General features: G+C 39.1%; 2 protein-coding genes across 3 annotated transcripts; both read left to right on the forward strand.

Annotated features, from left to right (window-relative positions):
- Window positions 1–493: 493 nt before the first annotated feature.
- Window positions 494–7,225, forward strand: LOC149981339 (tumor necrosis factor receptor superfamily member 14-like). 2 transcript variants are annotated; one of them, XM_090185382.1, is made up of 7 exons: window positions 494–565; window positions 5,104–5,157; window positions 5,410–5,509; window positions 5,600–5,725; window positions 5,862–6,017; window positions 6,251–6,338; window positions 6,465–7,225. In XM_090185382.1, the coding sequence occupies exons 2-7, from the start codon at window positions 5,128–5,130 to the stop codon at window positions 6,679–6,681; spliced, it is 717 nt and encodes a 238-aa protein (XP_090041508.1). In that variant the 5' UTR covers window positions 494–565; window positions 5,104–5,127; the 3' UTR covers window positions 6,682–7,225. The 2 variants fall into 2 exon arrangements, with proteins under 2 accessions (XP_090041508.1, XP_090041507.1); XM_090185381.1 differs by lacking the exon at window positions 494–565 and having other exon boundaries at window positions 5,011–5,157.
- A 9,900-nt stretch (window positions 7,226–17,125) lies between these two features.
- On the forward strand, window positions 17,126–18,128 carry LOC149981340 (uncharacterized). Its single transcript, XM_090185383.1, has one exon. It carries the CDS (start codon window positions 17,246–17,248, stop codon window positions 17,939–17,941), a length of 696 nt encoding a protein of 231 aa, XP_090041509.1. The 5' UTR covers window positions 17,126–17,245; the 3' UTR covers window positions 17,942–18,128.
- Window positions 18,129–23,332: the final 5,204 nt, after the last annotated feature.

Genomic DNA, 23,332 nt, shown 5'->3' on the forward strand with positions numbered 1-23,332 from the left:
GAATAAACATTATCCCTTTTGATTACCTTAATGGGTATTTAAATCCAGTATTAGTTTGCAGTGTGTTCGGTTATCCTACAGACGCGACACATTGTGACATGGTACTTGAAGAAGAAACGGAAGTTATTCATTTGGTACACTGTTTAGATTGAGCACATCTAAGCGAAGTCTATACTGAGTCATGACAATATAAACGGATGGATGTGTGGCCATACTATATTTTGGCTGATTTGTCGATCTGGAGTGTAGATCATTGTTTTGAAAGCGTTATGAAATGTGATAGTGTGGAATCTCCAGTGACAATAATTCTATAGCCTAGTTATGATGCGTTCATACACGATGTCCAGATTTTCACAGGCGGACCATTTACAAGTTAAATCATGAAGAGAAATCTATTTTACCATCTGATAAAACATAGGCTTTCACCAAATTGATTTGTATTTCTGGGGTGGATTATCCACTTAAACTGTATAGTGGATTGTCAGTAGGTTGCCTCCCACTTTTCTCCACGTTATTTGGAAAGTCAGAGTGAAAGTAAAATAGTTAAACTGCGAACCAAGACGGGGTAAGATACAGATTATGCGTGTATATGTAGAAATAGCCTACTTAACTGAAAAAATGATGACATCTTAATCTTGATGAATGACTGTATTTGTAATTTTACAAGGCTGTTCTCTCCATTTTATTCCATGTCTGTTCTGCCTCTGGTGACTCAACTGCATTTTGATTAGGAAGTGCGCTGCTGAACTCCATTGATTTTTTTCCCTGTTCTTGAAAAATTGAAAACTTTTGGCCAAGTCATTTTTTTAACGAAGATATTTAAAAGCTTGTTTGTAACAAGAAAACGGACAAAATACTATTGTGAATGTGAGCAGCCCTGACTTGGTTGTAGGCCTGACTGTAGGCCTGGCTGTAGGCCTCTGGCTGTAGGCTGTAGGCCTGGCTGTAGGCCTGGCTGTAGGCTGTAGGCCTGGCTGTAGGCCTCTGGCTGTAGGCTGTAGGCCTGGCTGTAGGCCTCTGGCTGTAGGCTGTAGGCTGTAGGCCTGGCTGTAGGCCTGGCTGTAGGCCTGGCTGTAGGCTGTAGGCCTGGCTGTAGGCTGTAGGCCTGGCTGTAGGCTGTAGGCCTGGCTGTAGGTCTGGCTGTAGGCCTGGCTGTAGGCCTGGCTGTAGGCTGTAGGCCTGGCTGTAGGCTGTAGGCCTGGCTGTAGGCTGTAGGCCTGGCTGTAGGCCTGGCTGTAGGCTGTAGGCCTGGCTGTAGGCCTGACTGTAGGCCTGGCTGTAGGCTGTAGGCCTGGCTGTAGGCCTGACTGTAGGCCTGGCTGTAGGCTGTAGGCCTGGCTGTAGGCTGTAGGCCTGGCTGTACGCCTGGCTGTAGGCTGTAGGCCTGGCTGTAGGCTGTAGGCCTGGCTGTAGGCCTGGCTGTAGGCCTGGCTGTAGGCCTGGCTGGCTGTAGGCCTGGCTGTAGGCCTGGCTGTAGGCTGTAGGCCTGGCTGTAGGCCTGGCTGTAGGCCTGGCTGTAGGCCTGGCGGTAGGCCTGGCTGTAGGCCTGGCTGTAGGCTTTCGTAGTTATTTTTTGCCTGTTCCCAGTGTAGGACATTGTTTCATGCTTCATGCATGGGCATTTTATTTTTATAGGCGGACCGCTTGCAAATGTTGTTAATAGGTGTTATAATACAGACCATAGGCAGCTGTTGAGTTTCAAGTTTGGAGAAGTTTACAATTTATTTACTTTTTCTATCGATGCCAGTTATGATTATTTATAATGCCCATTTTCATGGAACAATTTCATTTCAATAATAACGTTTTTGTTTCTCGAAATTATTGTCACTTGTTTAATCATACAAATCTGAATTGAAATTAAACTAATGCAACAGTGCCAGCCTTTGCAATAGTCCATATTGCAAAGGCTGGTACTCTTGCATTAGTTTAATTTTGATACACTGTGATCCATTGGTACGTAGCTATAGAAATGAGCGCATGGAATTCAGAGATGCCAATGCAGCATAGAACCTATAACTTCCATCATCAACTAAGTAAAATACAAAGGCCTAAGGCCAAAATATCTTGATGAAAATTCTGCTTCTTTCAATTACATTAATCTCTTCTCCGCTTGTCTGCCTCCCTTTCTATCTGTCTTAACTTGAGCTATCTCTAGTGAAGTGCAACATTGTATCAACTCAGGAGGTTGCTCAGGTGCACGCGCTCTGTCAACTTTATCTGGACAGAGAAACCACACATGCTCATTGCTAACATGAAGCACTCTAAACAAAAGACAACGAAAACACTGACAAAACTCCTAAATTATGATTATGAAATTAACCACAACTTGTTTCTCACAAGAGTAGGAGGTTGTGAACTCAACAAACAACGTTTCCACTCCGAGAATGGAAACCAAATTATGTGAATGAACGGTACATTTACTAGCCTACTGGTTACGTATGTAATGAAGAATTTATCAAAATAAACAATTAAAGGACAAACAATTCACACAATGACACAATGAACTTTCAGGAATTGTCAGGAGACAGAGGAGCACATTCTGGAGAGTTGAGTGCATGCATTCTGGAGAAAGATGCCCATATCTTCTCCACAAACCCTCTGCTTCTTCTTGTCTCAACATTTAAAAATATACTTATGACACATTATCTTCACACATTAGATGCTTTTCAATGACAAATCAATAACAACTAGGTTTATTACCACATGCGCTCACCAAATTTTCAACTTTCAGGAAAAAGGTGGGGAGTGGGTCCTACTGTCGAGAGAAGGAGGGGAAACGGGAAAACCATATAAATAATGACATGCCCTCCTAAAACGGTATAGAAAACCATTTCTGTTTGTGATAGTAAGAGTAACAACGACAGTGTGTATTATGGACTTGGTTAGGAAAAGTCAAGGACGGAGTGGGGCACGATGTAAAAAATGTGTATTAAAAAATGGTAGTGTTGGCATTTTTTTAAATTCAGGAGCAGTCCAAATGACTGCTTCAGCAGTTCTCTTGTGGGTTTTATAGTAACGACATGTAATTGAACAGTAAAAATGTATTAGCCTACCTTTTAGCGTGGCATAAACACAACCAGTAGTGAGTGATACAAGTTAAACGTATTAATGCAATGATTCAATTTGTGCATTACAAATAATTCATTATCCTATTACACATTCTAAATTCTGCAATTCAAATACAATTTCTGTTGGAACTGACATCGCTCCATAGTTACCAAAGGAACTCTCTAGTGTAGAATATCTAAGCCTTCACAAATAGGCTAAACTTCTTAAACGTGCGTCCTCCATTACCCTTCTTCGAGAAATGACTGATTTGATAGGATGGATAAAGCAGGACTCCCCTTCATGTAAACCCACTCATACTATACATGGATATTCACATGCTATGTGCCACTATCATAGAGAAGAGAGAAGTAGCAGGCAGTACTGTGTTCAAGGGTTAGAATAGAGGACAGTGACACCTGCTTTGTTCAGTCTCAAATTCAACTTCATATCGTTAGTAAAAAAATATTTTTCTATGGTTGTGTTTTCAATCAAGAAAAACTCGAACACACTGGAAATCTTGATGCTTCCAACAACTGAGTGGATCAATACATCAATAACATTGTGATCCATTCAATTGTTGGAAGCATCAAGATTGCGAGTGTGCTGGAGTTCATATTAATTTTAAACTTGGAGATTTTTATTTTAGTTCCCTTTTTTCCATGTAGCACATGGTGAGTATTCTAGTTGTCCATCAGCCCAGGTAATAATTAAATGATGGTATTTTATTAACCTGGTAGCACATGGTGAGTATTCTAGTTGTCCATCAGTCCAGGTAATAATTAAATGAGGCTATTTTATTAACCTGGTAGCACATGGTGAGTATTCTAGTTGTCCATCAGTCCAGGTAATAATTAAATTAGGGTATTTTATTAACCTGGTAGCACATGGTGAGTATTCTAGTTGTCCATCAGTCCAGGTAATAATTAAATTAGGGTATTTTATTAACCTGGTAGCACATGGTGAGTATTCTAGTTGTCCATCAGTCCAGGTAATAATTAAATTAGGGTATTTTATTAACCTGGTAGCACATGGTGAGTATTCTAGTTGTCCATCAGTCCAGGTAATAATTAAATTAGGGTATTTTATTAACCTGGTAATACATGGTGAGTATTCTAGTTGTCCAGCTGTTCAGGTAATAATTAAAGGAGGGTATTTTATTAACCTGGTAGCACATGGTGAGTATTCTAGTTGTCCATCAGTCCAGGTAATAATTAAATTAGGGTATTTTATTAACCTGGTAGCACATGGTGAGTATTCTAGTTGTCCATCAGTCCAGGTAATAATTAAATTAGGGTATTTTATTAACCTGGTAGCACATGGTGAGTATTCTAGTTGTCCATCAGTCCAGGTAATAATTAAATTAGGGTATTTTATTAACCTGGTAGCACATGGTGAGTATTCTAGTTGTCCATCAGTCCAGGTAATAATTAAAGGAGGGTATTTTATTAACCTGGTAGCACATGGTGAGTATTCTAGTTGTCCATCAGTCCAGGTAATAATTAAAGGAGGGTATTTTATTAACCTGGTAATACATGGTGTGAGTGTTCTAGTTGTCCATCAGTCCAGGTAATAATTAAAGGAGGGTATTTTATTAACCTGGTAATACATGGTGTGAGTGTTCTAGTTGTCCATCAGTCCAGGTAATAATTAAAGGAGGGTATTTTATTAACCTGGTAATACATGGTGTGAGTGTTCTAGTTGTCCATCAGTCCAGGTAATAATTAAAGGAGGGTATTTTATTAACCTGGTAATACATGGTGTGAGTTTTCTAGTTGTCCATCAGTCCAGGTAATAATTAAAGGAGGGTATTTTATAAATCTGCCAGACACCAGTTTTAACTTGCAAACAGAGTTTTTGATGAGGCACATTCTATTATTCTTGTTAACCAGTTGTATATCCACCTCACATGTCTATTTTACTACAACCTTTGACTATTTCTGTTAAGCACTCATAGATCCACTAATATTCCAATTAGTTTTGATGAAGTCTTCAGGTCAGTTCATCATACTCCGTAACTCTTAAGAATTTAACAAATCCGTTGTGTGTGTTTTCCAGTGACTTGGTGAGGACTGACGAACCATGGAACAGTGTGAAAGCTTGATATGGACTGTAAGTTAAACATTTCTGTTTTGCACATTTTGTGGCATGGCATGTTTCACACAGCATAAATTCCTGGCACTACACAGTATGCTCAATTCTTACACACCATGCGGTGACGGAATCTCCACCTGGTCCTACATAATTATATTATATTTGAAATTAGATTATATAGGTTATAATTGTGCTAACTAGTTCTGTACGTTTTATAAATACACATCAGTTTTGATTTTGGGAATTTGTTGACATTTTTTCTACTTCCAGAGAACTATTATATTGGTGCTTGGAAGCATTGGATCCTGTATTGCATGTGGTAGAGCCGAGTACAGAATAGGGGAGGAATGTTGTCCCATGTGTTCACCAGGTGAGGAACCTGTCTTTACATCATCACCAGAGGTTCATAAATGATCAACACCAATAGAAAAACATGACATTGTGATTCTCTCTTCCCCAGGAAATCGTGTACATAAGCATTGTACAAAATTCACCACTACCTCCTGTGTGTCCTGTGTTGCTTTTACATTCCTTGATGAGCCCAATGGTCTCGTGAAATGTGCACCATGTTCCAGCTGTGATTCAGGTGAGTTCTACATTTATAACAGCCAGACATTAATACTGACGTCATGTGCTACAGGCTGTCAGATGTGATTTATGATTGACATTTGACTGGCTTAATATGTTTGCTTAAGATATTGAATGAAATGTGTTCTCCATAGATTTGGGTTTGAGGGTGAAACAGCCATGCACATCACAATCAGATGATTTTTGTGAGCCACAGGAGGGGTTCTTTTGTTGGTTCTCAAACAAAAATGGTTGTAAAATAGCCCAGAAACACAGAAGCTGTAAACCTGGTCAATACATCCATCACACAGGTTGGTCTCCTTTCAAGTATTCAACATTATTTTGTCATGATTTCTAGTGTGCCAAGTTATTCTACTGAATTAAAAGTAGCTGATTGTTTGATTGAAATCATTAGACAATTAAAATCCAGAGTCAAGATTAGTACTTGGGGAAAGTTTAAGTACGATGGTCACAAGTTTGTTTTGGGAAGTCTAGTTTTTTAATAATTTAAAAATACAGTATGTTTAAACCTCCATTTATGCAGGAACAACATCTACAGATACTGTGTGTTCTGACTGTACTGGTGACACCTATTCAGATGGATCATTAACAGCCTGCCAGTCACACACTGGGTAAGTGTAACTTACACAAATAGTTTTTACCCTAAATACAAATTTACCTACCACAAATCTAAAACTGAAAGATGTATCACCAAGTTATAAATTAATCATTCATGGCCAGTATTGATCTGTTTATAGATGTGAATCGTTGGGACTTCAGGAAATTAAACCAGGAACTCATTGGTCGGATTCAGAGTGTGGATCACTACTATCCCATTCCATAGCTAGAAGCGGAATTGGTGCCTTGGCAGTTGCCATTATATTAGCTGGAGGGGCTTTCTTTTTAATAATGGTCAGAAGAAGGTCCAGAAGGAACCTTAAACAGCTTCTGCTGTTAAGACTGCTGAACAATTAATGAAATTGCCACCCGGACTATTTACATCCCCCCCCCCCCCCTTTGTTTTTACACTGCTGCTACTCTCTGTTTATTATCTATGCATAGTCACTTTACTCCTACCTACATGTACAAATGACCTCGAATAACCTGTACCCCCACACATCGACTCGGTACTGGTACCCCCTGTATATATTGGGGTGGCAGCGTAGCCTAGTGGTTAGAGCATTGGACTAGTAGACCAAAAGGTTCAAAGTTCAAGTCCCCGAGCTGACAAGGTACAAATCTGTCGTTCTGCCCCTGAACAAGGCTGATAGAATTTAGGCTGTCATTGAATATAATAATTTGTTCTTTACTGACTTCCCTAGTTCAATAAAGAAAATAATTATTGTTATTTTATTGTTACTTTTTATTTAAAAAATTATATTCAGTAAATATTTTCTTAACTATTTCTTGAACTGCATTGTTGGTTAGGTTGTATTCGGCGCATGTGACCAATACAAAAGTGTGCATTATTTTTTTGCTGTTTGACAAATAAAAATGTGTTGCTCAATTTAAAAAAAGACCTAGGCCACTAGTGAATTCATTCCAGCAGTAGCCTAAATTAATTGACATGTCATTCCATGAGATGGCGTGCAAGTGTAACAGTTACAGCCACACTCAAGGACTTTACTCTGTTCTAGGTTAACCCTGGAGGTGAGATTATATAGGCAGGTCAGTCTGTTTGGTTGTAGCATTCTGATTGGCGATTACAACAGTATGTCCAATTGCCGTAAGTGTTTATTATTTGAAATGCATGGAGGATGCCCACTTCAAAAATATCCCTTCCAGTTTCAGCTGTCAGGAGTTCCTCCACTTGTGTGTGACATTAGATCTTCTTCTGTGGTGTTGGAGCTGCTGCTTTCTCACATGAGATGTTCTTCTGTGGTGTTGGAGCTGCTGCTTATACTCCCCCAGTCTCATATTTAGCTCCCTGTACATCACTGAGAGTAACAGGGGGGATTCTCTTTCCTTTCTGCGGCAGTTCTTGTAGAACTTTGAACGCTTCTGCTACTCTCTTATTATCTATGCATAGTCACTTTAATAACTCTTCCTACATGTACATATTACCTCAATTATTGGTGCCCCCGCACATTGACTCTGTACCGGTACCCACTGTATATAGCCCCGCTATTGTTACAGTGCCTTGCGAAAGTATTCGGCCCCCTTGAACTTTGCGACCTTTTGCCACATTTCAGGCTTCAAACATAAAGATATAAAACTGTATTTTTTTGTGAAGAATCAACAACAAGTGGGACACAATCATGAAGTGGAACGACATTTATTGGATATTTCAAACTTTTTTAACAAATCAAAAACTGAAAAATTGGGCGTGCAAAATTATTCAGCCCGCCTAAGTTAATACTTTGTAGCGCCTCCTTTTGCTGCGATTACAGCTGTAAGTCGCTTGGGGTATGTCTCTATCAGTTTTGCACATCGAGAGACTGAAATTTTTTCCCATTCCTCCTTGCAAAACAGCTCGAGCTCAGTGAGGTTGGATGGAGAGCATTTGTGAACAGCAGTTTTCAGTTCTTTCCACAGATTCTCGATTGGATTCAGGTCTGGACTTTGACTTGGCCATTCTAACACCTGGATATGTTTATTTTTGAACCATTCCATTGTAGATTTTGCTTTATGTTTTGGATCATTGTCTTGTTGGAAGACAAATCTCCGTCCCAGTCTCAGGTCTTTTGCAGACTCCATCAGGTTTTCTTCCAGAATGGTCCTGTATTTGGCTCCATCCATCTTCCCATCAATTTTAACCATCTTCCCTGTCCCTGCTGAAGAAAAGCAGGCCCAAACCATGATGCTGCCACCACCATGTTTGACAGTGGGGATGGTGATGAGCTGTGTTGCTTTTACGCCAAACATAACGTTTTGCATTGTTGCCAAAAAGTTCAATTTTGGTTTCATCTGACCAGAGCACCTTCTTCCACATGTTTGGTGTGTCTCCCAGGTGGCTTGTGGCAAACTTTAAACAACACTTTTTATGGATATCTTTAAGAAATGGCTTTCTTCTTGCCACTCTTCCATAAAGGCCAAATTTGTGCAATATACGACTGATTGTTGTCCTATGGACAGAGTCTCCCACCTCAGCTGTAGATCTCTGCAGTTCATCCAGAGTGATCATGGGCCTCTTGGCTGCATCTCTGATCAATCTTCTCCTTGTATGAGCTGAAAGTTGAGGGACGGCCAGGTCTTGGTAGATTTGCAGTGGTCTGATACTCCTTCCATTTCAATATTATTGCTTGCACAGTGCTCCTTGGGATGTTTAAAGCTTGGGAAATATTTTTGTATCCAAATCCGGCTTTAAACTTCTTCACAACAGTATCTCGGACCTGCCTGGTGTGTTCCTTGTTCTTCATGATGCTCTCTGCGCTTTTAACGGACCTCTGAGACTATCACAGTGCAGGTGCATTTATACGGAGACTTGATTACACACAGGTGGATTGTATTTATCATCATTAGTCATTTAGGTCAACATTGGATCATTCAGAGATCCTCACTGAACTTCTGGAGAGAGTTTGCTGCACTGAAAGTAAAGGGGCTGAATTTTGCACGCCCAATTTTTCAGTTTTTGATTTGTTAAAAAAGTTTGAAATATCCAATAAATGTCGTTCCACTTCATTATTGTGTCCCACTTGTTGTTGATTCTTCACAAAAAAATACAGTTTTATATCTTTATGTTTGAAGCCTGAAATGTGGCAAAAGGTCGCAAAGTTCAAGGGGGCCGAATACTTTCGCAAGGCACTGTATCCTCCAAACACCGGCTTCTCTGGCATTATCACTTAAATACACATTCTACAGACCCTGACTATTCCCTACAATTTTACTTCGGCACCTGGAATAGTTTTTGCTTTAAAAGCCAATATGTATTTCAAATAGTGATTTGCACTGGGGGCATTTATTTGACCTTGGAACATGTTTTAAAACCCATATTTGTTGCAAATGTCACTTAAATATGAAAAAAAAATAGCAATTATTTTTCATATCATGAATAAAAGGTTGACACTTTTCTATTATTAGGTTGGGAACTTTTATTTTGAAAATTGCCGAAATTACTTTGTTACACTGATCATAAAGTGAACGTAAAACTAGTCCAGGGCCCTACACTACTGCGATCAAATTGATTTATAAATCCCTTTTTACATCAGCCGACGTCAAAGTGCTGTACAGAAACCCAGCCTAAAACCTCAAACAGAAAGCAATGCAGATGTCTAAGCACGATGGCTAGGAAAAACTCCCTAGAAAGGCCATAACCTAGGAAGAAACCTAGAGAGGAACAATGCTGAGGGGTGGCCAGTCCTCTTTTGGCAGTGCCGGGTGGAGATTATAACAGAACATGGCCAAGATGTTCATAGATGACCTGCAGGGTCAGATAATAATCACAGTGGTTGTAGAGGGTGCAACAGGACGGCACCTCAGGAGTAAATGTCAGTTGGCTTTTCATAGCCGATCATTCAGAGTTAGAGACAGCAGGAGGGGGAGACAGAGTCGAAAACAGCACGTCAGGGTTCCATCGCCGCAGAACCTGTCTGACGATACCCCCGAACAGGGCCAAACAGACAGGATATAACCCCACCCACTTTGCCAAAGCACAGCCCCCACACCAGTAGAGGGATATCTTCAACCACCAACCTACTACCCTGAGACAAGGCTGAGTATAGCCCATGAAGATCTCCCCTACGGCACGAACCCGAGGGGGCATCCAACCCAGACAGGAAGATCACATCAGTGACTCAACCCACGCACCCCTCCTAGGGACGGCATGAATTTATCACTGCTGAAGTGAAAAGTCATTGTCTCTTGGAGAATGCTGCCTTTTAGTTAGCTTTGCGACAGTATTAGAAATACATTTGTGTTCTTATTCTCCTCAATTAAGTTGGAAAATAGGATGATCGAGCAGCAGTGAGGGCTCAGTCAGAAGACTTCCAGTTTGGTGTGGCGCCATTTCCGTTTCAATTTTCTGGAAGCCTGCTTCAGAGCTTGGGTATTTTCTGTATACCAGGGAGCTAGTTTCTTATGACAAATGATTTTAGGGGTGCGACTGCATCTAGGGTATTGCTCAAGGTTCAATTGAGTTCCCCAGTTAGGTGGTTAATCGATTTTTGTACTCTGACATCCTTGGGTAGGTGGAGAGGGTCTGGAAGGGCAACTAGGAATCTTTGGGTTGTCTGAGAATTTATAGCACGGCTTTTGATGATCCTTGGTTGGGGTCTGAGCAGATAATTTTTTGCGATTGCAAACGTAATAAAATGGTGGTCCAATAGTCCAGGATTATGAGGAAAATATTTACTCCACGGGACAAAACTAGGTCCAGAGTGTGACTGTGGCAGTGAGTAGGTCCGGAGACATGTTGGACAAACCCCACTGAGTTAATGATGGCTCCGAAAGCCTTTGAGTGGGTTTGTGGACTTTCCATGTGAATATTAAAGTCACCAAAAATATGAATTATGCCACAACTACTGCACAAGGTCCAATAGGAACTCGATGTGGAACGCTGTATACGGCCCAGGAGGCCTGTAAACAGTAGCTATACAAAGTGAGAGTTGGCTGCATAGATTACGACTAGAGGCTCAAAAGATAAATGTTTTTTTTTTGTAAATTGAAATTTGCTATCGTAAATGTTAGCAACACCTCCGCCTTTGCGGGATGTGAGGGAGCTAACGTTTTGAGAACAAATTCAATAATGACAGGAATAGGTCTTTATTCCAGTGAGATTGGTAAAACGAACACCGCCATGTTTAGTTTTGCCCAACCTAGATCGAGGCACAGACACGGTCTCAATGGGGATAGCTGAGCTGACTACACGGACTGTGCTTCTGGCAGACTCCACTACGCTGGCAGGGTGGCTAACAGCCTGCTGCCTGGCCTGAACCCTCATTGTGGAGTTACAGTGCTCTATGTTCATAGATCAGATGAGAGCACCCCTCCAGCTAGGATGGTGTCTGTCACTCCTCATCAGGCCCGTCTTGGTCCTGTTTGTGGGTGAGTCCCATAAAGAGGGCCAATTATCTACAAATTCTATATTTTGGGAGGGGCAGAAAACGCTTTAACCAGCGATTGAGTCGAGACTGCTGTAGAGCTCATCACTCCCCCTAACAGATGGGGCCAGAGACAATTACGCGATGCCGACATCTTTCTAGACAATTTACACGCTGAAGCTATGTTGCGCTTGGTGACCTCTGACTGTTTCATCCTAACATCGTTGGTGCCGACGTGGATATCAATATCCCTATACTCGCCAATTTTAGTTTTAGCCAGCACCATCTTCAGATTAGCCTGGACGTCGGTAGCCCCCTTGTAAACAATGTATGATCACTGGATGATTATTTTAAAGTCTAACTCTACGGGTAATGGAGTCACCAGTGACTAGGGTTTTCAATTTGTCAGAGCTAATGGCGGGAGGCTTTGGTATCTCAGACCCCGTAACGAGTGGAGGAGAGACCAGAGAAGACTCGGACTAGTTGCTATCCCCGCCATAAGGTGATCGTTATCATGTATATTAAGAGTACAGCGACTGCAATTAGAAGGCATAATGTTACTACGTAGCTTCGGCTGGTGGAGGTCGTGTAGAAACATGTCCGGGGTGAAAAAAGTCGAGCGAGGGGGAAATGATAAAACAGTCATTAAAAAGTAAAAACCGTGAAGTTGGCAGGCAACAAACCACACAGCACGTAAAGAAGTCTACAAGTTGTGACCGGAAATGACGCTGATGTAGCTTACTCGTTACGAAGTCTGAGGAATCAACTTAAAAAAATTAAAAAAAGTAATAACAGATCAACAACTTACATTGATTGCTACATCATACAAAACAGAACGCAGATATTAACAAAAAAATACTGAAACATACAACAAATCAATGACATAATAAAATAAACAATTCTAGTGCAATTGTAGTCACTGAACAAATCTCATAATGATTCATAAATGTTATTCTTGTTATTCACTAAGGTTAATGTTTTAATACGTTACATTCAATCAAATATGTAATTTTGGAATTTGTGTATAGTATTTGGCAACAAGAATAACAAAAAAACAAAAAAATAATTTCAATGGTCTTGTTATCATTGCAATAGTAGCATTATTCTATCCTTCATGTCAAAAACATGGGTAGTGTTCATAATGGTAAAGTGTTCTGCAAGGTTTTCCCAAAATTCTGACACAAATTTACATTCAAAGAACAAGTGAGACAGATTCTCACCTTTTTCACAGAAAACGCAGATATCATCCATCAATAGCCACATTTGGATAACACAAAATATATCCATGTAATTCTATGTAAAATGAAAGTCCACTTCCTTAAATTTGTTTGGTATACACTATTTGTAAGGCCTTAACCATGGTTTTTTTCCCCAGACAATGTCAGGAATAAACCTGTTCCAGAAATATTTCTCTCTGTGTAACTTGGTTTTGTGAATGGAGAATTTGTCTTATATATTTATTACAACAAGATCTCAAGTAAGCCCACGCCAATCTGAGTTCTGGATAAACTGTGTGATTATTACCAAAGCTAAGATGAGTTTTCATTAGTGTAGTTAGACCACTGGTAACGGCTTTGATCACAGAAATAAACTCTGAAAGGTATTGGAAACTGTTTCAATGTTATAAATTGTTCATATGTAAGAATATTACCCCTGCTGTCAAACATCAAGAACAAAGTCGTTATTCCTCTCATGCCAGCTGGGGTAGAACAATGACGTATTCCTTACAGTTATGTCTGAATTATTCCACAAAAGGGCTTTGTGGGGAAAAATTGTGCAGGAAACATTTCAGGCCATTAAAGCTTGTTGGTGAAACCTAGCCAATTTAGCGGGTGATCTTTCAGGAATATAATTACGTTTCAGTAAAAATTGAAGACCACCCAACTTATTAAACACATTATTTGGAATGAAATACCATATTGAGTCAGTATTGATAAAAACATATTTTCAACCAGTTAATCTTGATAGTGTTATGTCAAAATCCAACACTTCCAGACCTCCTTCAGCTCTTTTATTAGAGGACTGACGGTTTTTAGTTTGACTTATTTTTCCAGATGAAGTCAAGAAAGGTCTTTTTGATCTCTTTACAAGTAGAAGGATTTACAAATAAAGACAATGAGGGGTACACAAAACGAGACAGCCCTTCTGCCTTGGACAGAAGTACTCTCCCAAGTATAGAAAGATCTCTTTGTAGCCAATTATTAAATATATTCTTAATTTTAGGAGAAATTCAAATGTCTGACTACGTGGTGTTTTGACAGATGTATTCCTAAATATTTAACACAGTCCTTTACAGGAATATTTTCTTTCTTTATCAGAGTCAAATAAAGGTAAGATTTCACATTTTAGAGACATTCAGTTTTAATCCTGATGCAATAGAAAATGTGCGACCTGGTCTTTGTCTCTTAAAAAAAGAGTAGTATCATCAGCCAGTTGGGAAATTTTGATTTCTTTGTTAAATGGTTAAGCCGTACAGATTTGCATTATTCAGAATATCTAGAGATAGAAGTTCAACAACCAAAATGACAATAAATGGCGAAATTGGGCATCCCTGTCGTACACTTCTGTTGATACTGAATCTTTTGGAAGTATTAAGGTTTAACACAGAACTTTTTTATATCTTTGAAAAAACATGCGAATGACTTCGATATAATTTTCACCGAATCCAAAAAGTTTAAGTGACCTAAAGAGATTAATCTTCAATTGTGTCAAAGGCTTTACAGAAGTCCAGAAATGAGACAAATGCATCTGAGTCCATTGCATCTTAATAATCTATTAGGTCCAAGACTAAACGAATGTTAGAGTTCATGTCACGGCCCTTCATAAATCCTGTTCGAGTCTCATTTATAATGGTATCTATTCCTTTAATCTTTTAAAAATAAACCAGAGCAATCAATTAGTAATCAATATTTAATAAAGTAATTGGTCTCCAATTATCAATGAGAGAAGGGTCTTTATCAGGCTTCGGGATCAGTGAAATAAGGCCCTGTTTCATAGTGGAGACCATTTCCCCCTTTTTAATGCAATCTTAAAACATGTTAAAAATAGTGTCTTCTAGTAACTCAAACTGTCTACAGAATTCAACTGACAGGTCATCCGGGCCAGGTCATTTCCCTTTTTTCATTGACACAGGTAAATCGCAAACTGAGTGGCAATCATCCTCAATTACAGGGACATTAATTCTGAATGTGGCAGATGTAGCTTTCCCAACCACCTTCCTGAAATTGTGAGTTGTAAAGGTTTCATAAAAATATTTTACAAATGTTATTGTAATGGGATCTTTGCATAAAACATTCATTTTGAGTGCAGTTATAGATTTTTTTTGTAGTTTCTCTTTTCAAGTGCAAAAAAAGTCACTAGTGTTTCTTTCCCACTCTTCAATCCATTTTGCTCTTGACTTTACAAAGGCACCCTTTGCCAGGTCCGTGTAAAGCTGTTCTAATTCTAGTTGTAAAAACTTAAATACAGACTCTCCAACTTGAGTTTTCTAAAGAAAGGTAATCTGTCAAGCTTGCTCATCAACTCCTTTTCTCTAAGGTTCTTTAAGTGCATCAGCTCTTTGGCACGTTTAATGGCAACAACTCTGATTTTATATTTGAAAAATTGACAAATACTTTCATGACCCAAGACTTTACTTGCAAAACAATTTGATGTTTCCAATGAGAGTAGGATCTTTAAGTGTGTTTAATCTCCAATATCCTCCAGTACCTTAGATTTTTTTTTAGTAGCTTGCAAATTCAGGGAAATTAAGTGATCAGAAAAGGGAGTCAACTGATGATCTACATCTATAACAAAATGGGAGAAATTAGGAATAATCTATTCTAGATTTACGTGACATAGTTTTGTTGGTCCAGGTATAACCCTTTGTATCCGGATTGAAATAATGCCAGGCATCATCAACAGAGATCCTTGCATAATGTAGTGATGATATTGCTATTTTGAAGGCTTTGACTATAAGATAGAAAAACGATCAACAGATGCATCAGGTGTTTAATTAAAATCCCTTGAAATAATTAGAAAAGCCTCTGAGTATTTGTTGCGTAAATCCTGTACTTTTCTGGTAAATTGGGTAAAAAGGGTCTTATTAGGAGCATGTGAGTTATGCCCGTATACATTACAGATGATGAAAATAACATTGTCAAGTTTAACAGTTACTATATATGACCCATCTGCCGTCTTGTGAAGATGTGGATTCTAGAATGTCACCTTTAAACTTGTGAATGTGTCAAAACACAAGCAGAATGATTTGATCCATGACTGAAGTAGACCATATCTCCCCATTGTGATTTCCAAAATTTCAAATCACTTTCACCCGAAATGAGTTTCCTGCGTTTACAATATAAAAATAAGGCTTTCCCTGTATATAGCCTCATTATTGTTATTCTTATCGTGTTACTTTTATTATTACTTTTTATTTTAGTGTACTTGGTAAATCATTTGTTCTTCTTGAACTGCACTGTTGGTTAAGGGCTTGTAAGTAAGCATTTCACGGTAAAGTCTACATTTGTTGTATTCGGCACATGTGACAAATAAAATTTGATTTGATTTGATATATGTAGCCTCTGTTCCCTCTGTCGGTTATTGTTCCCATGACCGTTGGTGGTGTGAGTACCTATGCGTTGGTGCAGCTGTTATGCTGCGGGTATCGTCCCGTGTGGTTTAACAAGGTTTACACTCGCTCTTTTGTTTGGGTACAGCCCAGTGTTTTTGTATACGTGTTTGTTTTGGGTATATTAAAAACCACTATTATGTATTCCTGCGCCTGTCTCCAAATCCTTTATACCAGCGTGACAAAAATTGTCATTTACAACATTAACCATGTCTACACTGTATTTCTGATCAATTTGATGTTATTTTAATGGACAAAAAAAAATGCATTTCTTTCAAAAACAAGGACATTTCTAAGTGACCCCAAACTTTTGAACAGTATTGTATATTCCCAAATTGAATGGGAGGTTGGGGTGATTAATAAATTATTTAAGTGATTGATAGTTTGTATTCAGCAGTCATAAAATAATTCCTTGTTTACGTTGATGAACTACTAAAGTAATGATTTCGTCAGACAGCATAGGCAGCATCTCTGTAGATGACTTGGAATTAAATAAAGTCACAGAAAAAGACACAGAAAACTGAAACTGGAACAAGGGATATAAAAAAAAGTATTCCTCCATACATTTGAAATGATAAACACAGCAAGTGAACATTAATACTGTATTTAATCACATCTTGTACAGTACAGTTGAATGGTGTTCTAAAACCTCATATAGAAACAGAAAGTATTTCCCCATAACCTCGTAGAGAAACAAAAAGTGTTCACCCAATTCCTGTAAAAATGATGCTCCAATTTCCCAAAACTGTACTACCCAACCGAAAGTCTATGGGTAGTACACTCAGAAACAAATGTGGTTTGAAGATCAACTCCCTGTGGGCGGGGTTTCAGATGTCATTGGGCTATACATTATAGCTAGACCTAGCATCACTGCTCATTTTAAATCAAGAGACTGATCGAATTTCTATAAGCTCCTACTCACTTCTTTGCTACGGACACCTGCTCTGCAATTATGCTGGACAAGGAGTTAGTTTGTGAAGCTCTATCTGCACTCTTAGGGAAGCATGGAAGCATAAAGCATGGAATCAATCCAAATATGTCTCTTCTCGACTATCACCACAGATTCTTCTTAGCACATCATTATTCTGATGTCGAAGAAGAGTTCTTCATAGATGTAGAAGAGTTCTTTGACCATCGGTTTGACTACGACTTCACCAATATGACTACATCGCCCGGGTGCATGAGGGGAGATGAGCCATACCAACGTCCATTGGGGTGGTATCGAATGGCTGTGAAGGTTCTGGATAAATACCCGGATAAGAATTGGCTGGGCCCAAGTGGATGGAGAAGTGAGTCTGCACCGGGTGAGTGGCCTGTCTCCTTCCATGGAACCAGTAAAGATGGAGCCAAAGGCATCATCAGCTTTCACTACGAAGCGGGAGAAAGGAAGCTGTACGGGAGAGGAATCTACTCAACCCCAGTTTTAAGTATTGCCAGTGACTTTTCCACTGTTTTTAAATCAAAGAAGAATGAGAAAAGCTACAGAGTGGTAATGCAGAACAGGATCAATCCAAAGGACAGAGAGAAATGTCACCGGAATGAATACTGGCTAGTTCGTGTTCCAGAAAAAACATCGAAGGAGGAAGAGAAGAGGATAGTGGAGCGCTCCATTCGCCCATACGGCATCCTGATTAAAGAGGTGGAATAGGATTCTGAGGAAGATAAACGCTCCCTCTTGAGTTAAATGTCTCAGCATCATCCAGATTATTTTTAATTAATACGATTTCAATAATCGAATATTTACTCAAATCATCATGTGTTCATTTGTTATATTATTTACTTTACATATGAAGAGATTTATAACAGTATGAAATAAAGTTTCACTAAATTCTCAACCTGTGCCACACCTTAAATTTGCTTTATTCGCGCCATTCTCCCCTAAGGCTTTCTGATTCAAGAGGGGAAATAGAATTCTGAGGAAGATTAATGGTGCAATATCTGCTATGACGAACATTACAAGGCAACCCCTGCGCTCACTTTGAGTTAAATGTCTCAGCATAATTTTCATTTTTTTTATTTAACCTTTATTTAATTAGGCAAGTCAGTTAAGAACAAATTGTTATTTACAATGACGGCCTAGGAACAGTGGGTTAACTGCCTTGTTCAGGGGCAGAACGACAGAAATGTACCTTGTCAGCTCGGGGATACCTGCCGCACCCTGATAATCCTGATTTTATTTTAAGTAATACGATTTGAATAATCTAATGTTTACTCAAATCATTAATTTTGATATTATTATTTTCAGTACCTATGAATAGACTTAAAACACTATGAAATAAAGTTTCACCAAATTCTCAACCTGTGACACGCCTTAAATTCCATCCCAACCTCATATTAAATTCCGCCATATATGTGCATAATGTATTTCAGCAGATTTCGTGCGTTTTGTGCATTTTTTGTGTGGTTTAATTCGTGAGATATTTAATTTAATGACCCTTGCTCCCTCCCTTCTGTCTCAATGTAGACTTTGATCTGATTCTTGTGATTCTTGTGATTTTGCTATTGTAAATGTTTGTAGGCCAATGTAGCCAAATTGTATTTTGATCGTATACTATCCATGTGTGTTTTTTGTATGCTATTTTAATTCACTAATGATATCAGGCCTCACCCGGCCATGATCACAGACACCTGTGTGTGTCCGTTGGACGAATAATCGAAAGGTTGCAAGTTGCAAGGTTGCAAGAGCTTACAAGGTTCTGCCCCTGAACAGGCAGTTAACCCACTGTTCCTAGGCAGTCAATGAAAATAAACATTTGTTCTTAACTGACTTGCCTAGTTAAATAAAGTTTATTTTTTTTAAATCACCTCGCAATGTTTGTCATTATACCCTTATGAAGACAGCTTGTCTGTCGAAACGTTGGAAATTAGGTTATTCTGAGCTCTGAGCTCTAACCAACATCTCCAATCTCGTCTCATTGATTGAACTCCAGGTTAGCTGACTCCAATTATCTTTTGGAGAAGTCATTAGCCTAGAGGTTCACATACTTTCACAACCTACACTGTGAATGTTTAAATTATGTATTCAATATAGACAAGAAAAATACAATAATTTGTGTGTTATTAGTTTAAGCACACTGTGTTTGTCTATTATTGTGACTTAGAGGAAGATCAGATCACATGTGTTGACCAATTTATACAGAAATACAGGTAATTCCAAAGGGTTCACATACGTTTTCTTGCAACTGTACAATATACAGCATAATTTGCAGCATAATTTGTGTCAGTGTGCGTGCCTGTTTTCTTGCTACCTTGACCGAGACACGCGCAGACAGAAAGACTCATCAGTTAAAGCATCCGAGCGAACAAAACAGCGCCCCTCATTACGTATGTATCTGATTATGTCTGTGTAACAGTACAAATTTAAACCGTCCCCTCGCCCATACCCGGGCGCGAACCAGGGACCTTCTGCACACATCAACAGTCACCCTCGAAGCATCGTTACCCATCGCTCCACAAAAGCCGCGGCCCTTGCAGAGCAACGGGAACTACTACTTCAAGGTCTCAGAGCAAGTGACGTCACTGATTGAAACGCTATTTAGCGCCCACGCTAACTAAGCTAGCCGTTTCACATCCGTTACATCTGGACCAAAAGTATATGGAATGTCATACAATTTCTGATCAGAGACGTGGGCTACATATAACAAAAGAGAGGAACGCTGTTTTGCTTGCTATTTTCAGCATAGAGGAAGAGGAGAAGTGAGAGGGCTCAATTTCGCCAAAATCTGTTCTGAATAAACCAATGCGTTTCTATGGGCATAATATGCAGACCTGAGCTTGTCACCTGCATTTCCGCCTTTGGGACGACTCGCATTGTTAGGGCGGAGACATGAGCATCCCATTATTACATACATAATTCTGGTTTCAGCCATTTGCGAATTAGAAATTACAGTTGGCACATGGAAGAGTGCACTGTTCGAATGCTGGCTTCCCCTAAAGTAAATTATTGTTTTGCCAAAATTATATAATCACCCCTGTCTAACTAAAATAATAAAACATACAAAATACTTATCTTTCTTCATAAGAATTTGATGGAGCATGTGCACCTGATCACGCCAACCTCCTATAGTGGTACAATGTTGCACTTTTCATCAGGATATTTTCTACAGTTTTTATTTGTTGACCTTAGGCCTTTGTATTTGACATTGTTGACGATGTAAGTTATAGGCCTATTGCGGAATTGGCCTGTAGGCTATCTATGAGTTCCATGCACTAATTTATTTAGCCACCAATGGATCACAGTGTATCAATGTGTCCACATTGCAAAGGCTGGTACTCTTGCATTAGTTTAATTTTAATTATAATTTTTATGATTAAACACGTGACCATCATTTTGAGAAACGAAAACGTTATTATTGAACTGAAATTATTCGATGAAAATGTGTATTTAAAAATAATCATAACTTTCACGCAGATCGATAGAAAACGCTAAATAAATTGTAAGCTTCTCCAAACTTGAAACTCAACAGCTGCCTATGGTCTTTATTATAACACGCATTAACAACATTTGCAAGCGCGTGCACACAGGAGGGCCGCCTATAAAAATCAGATGCCCGAATTCACACGGCCAATGAGCCCATGCATGAAGCAATGTCCTACACCTGGGAGCAGGCAAAAATAACTACGAAAGCCTACAGCCAGGCCAAGTCAGGGCTGCTGACATTCACAATAGTATTTTGTCCGTTTTTTTGTTACAAACAAGCAAAATTGTAATTATTTTTCTTAAAAAAGGAGAAGGGCAAAACTGTTCATTTTTCAAAGACATGGAAAAATCGATTGAGTTTAGCACCGCACTTTCAAATTAAAAGGCAGTTTAGTCGCCAGAGGCAGAACAGACATTGAAAACAAAAGGGAGAGAACAGCCTTGTCGTAAAATTACAAATACAGTCATTCATCAGGATTAAAATATGTCCTTATTTTTTAAGTTACTGCACTAAACATGTCAAGTAGGCTATTTCTACATATGCACACATAATCTGTATCTTACCCCGTTTTCGTTCGCAGTTGGACTATTTTACTTTCACTAACTCCCTTCTGATTTTAAAAGTGCGCTGCTAAACTCACTCGAATTGTCACTGTTCTTGAAATATTAAACGCTATGGCCTTGTCATTATTCATTAATGCTTGCTTGTTTGATTGTAACTGAATAAACGGACAAAATAATATAAGGAACACAACATCACACGATTGCCAGTCAGCAGCCCAGACTTTGCCTGGCTGTACGTTTTGTTCTTCGCCCAGCTGTGGGGGTAGAATGCTTGCGAAACAGACCTGGGGCCTCATTTATAAACCGTGTGTATGTAAAACAAAATAGACCCCAAAACATGCATTATTTTACTGCGGCACATAGAATATATATATATACAAACTAATTTCCCTACTACCTCACTATCCCATAGCTCTTAGAAAGGGGCTGCTGGTGAAGCGAGGTGGGATGAACACACTTCACAGCTGGGGTGAAGGAATGGCTTCCTTGTTGTAGGTGTAAGCGGTGTGAAATGGCTAGCTTGTTAGCGGGGTGCGCGCTAATAGCGTTTTAATCGGTGAAGTCACTCGCTCTGAGCCCTCGAAGTAGCCTTTTGTGGAGCGATGCCTAACGATGCTTCGTGGGAGGCAGTTGTTTATGTGTGTTGAAGGTCCCTGGTTCAAGTCCAGGTAGGGGCGAGGAGAGGGACAGAAGCTATACTGTTACATAGGCCTATGCTACCTCGTGAGTATGAACAGATCACAGAAAAGGTGAGGAATTTATTATGCAATCAACATGGAAATTATATTTGAAAAATGTATTTAACCTTTATTTAAGCAGAGAGGCATGCTGAGACCATGGCCTCTTTCGCGCTTTCGCAGATGAGCCCTGCATGAACATCAATTAACAACAATTACACTAAACATATATTTGTGCTTCTACACCAGCATTGTTTGAGGTTTTAGGATGGGTTTCTGTACAGCACTTTGACTAGTAATGGAAAGGTTGCAAGATCGAATCCCCGAGCTGACAAGGTACAAATCTGTCTTTCTGCCCCTGAACAAGGCAGTTAACCCACTGTTCCTAGGCCATGATTGAAAATAAAATTCGTTCTTAACTGACTTGCCTAGTTAAATAAAGGTACAATAAAAGCTATATACACATTAATTACACAATACATGAAAAGCAAACACAAAATTCTACCTAATGATGGTTTCATCAACCATATTGATTTCAACTGTCAAGTATTGACCCATCAGTGCAGATGAAAGGAGTGGAGAGAGAGAACAGATCCTCAAGCAATTGAGATACAATGTAAAACAAGACAGCAATATATGCAAAACACAACATTTATAAATAACTGCCTTGGAAATATATGCCTATTTGTAATTATTTTAAAATGCAAAGATTAACAAAATATATTTCCTCTCTTCTCACTAACGGCGAATGATTGCATCTTGTTATTAACCTGTTTATTGTTATGAATAAGCCTGTCCATCATATTTTGCACAAAATACTAATCTACTTGCCTGTTTTCAATGCTATACTTCACCAACTAGAAACTTTGCGTAGGCATGGTCTAAAAATTCCTCCTTAGTTATACATTTTCTTGAAATCTAAAGGCACAACCTAGATGTCTTAAGTAGGTGAACATGTTATTACTCCAACCTTGTGAATGTGACGAACTGACACGTTTTCATTTTTGTCAAAAACAACTTTAAATCGAAGGAGTGCCTTTGATTATGGTCCTTGGTTTGCGCCCGGGTATGGGCGAGGGGACGGTCCAAAGTTATACTGTTACACTAGCTGTGATGGCAGCAGTGACGGCAGTCGCTATTAGAAGAAAAATGAAAGGTCCTATATCTGGTGAGAATATCTTGGGGAATTGTACAGTTTCATTTATTGTTTTAATTGCCCAGATGAACAAGTGATAAACATCCAACACTGAATCAAATCACATTTTATTTGTCACGCGCTGAATATAATGGATGTAGACTTTACCGTGAAATGTTGCTTACGAGTCCTTCCAAACGATGCAGTTAACAAATAAATACAAAACAGTAACACGAGGATTCA

Source organism: Oncorhynchus mykiss, chromosome 9 (assembly GCF_057628025.1).
Source record: "Oncorhynchus mykiss isolate SJ-2025 chromosome 9, ASM5762802v1, whole genome shotgun sequence".
In the NCBI taxonomy this organism is placed as follows: Eukaryota; Metazoa; Chordata; class Actinopteri; order Salmoniformes; family Salmonidae; genus Oncorhynchus; species Oncorhynchus mykiss.

Coding starts and splice junctions, on each gene's coding strand:
- LOC149981339 (XM_090185382.1), top strand. CDS start 5,128: ATGGAACAGTGTGAAAGCTTGATATGGACT. Junction 5,158..5,409: donor GTGAAAGCTTGATATGGACT/GTAAGTTAAACA, acceptor TTCTACTTCCAG/AGAACTATTATATTGGTGCT. Junction 6,018..6,250: donor TCAATACATCCATCACACAG/GTTGGTCTCCTT, acceptor CCATTTATGCAG/GAACAACATCTACAGATACT.
- LOC149981340 (XM_090185383.1), top strand. CDS start 17,246: ATGCTGGACAAGGAGTTAGTTTGTGAAGCTCTATCTGCACTCTTAGGG.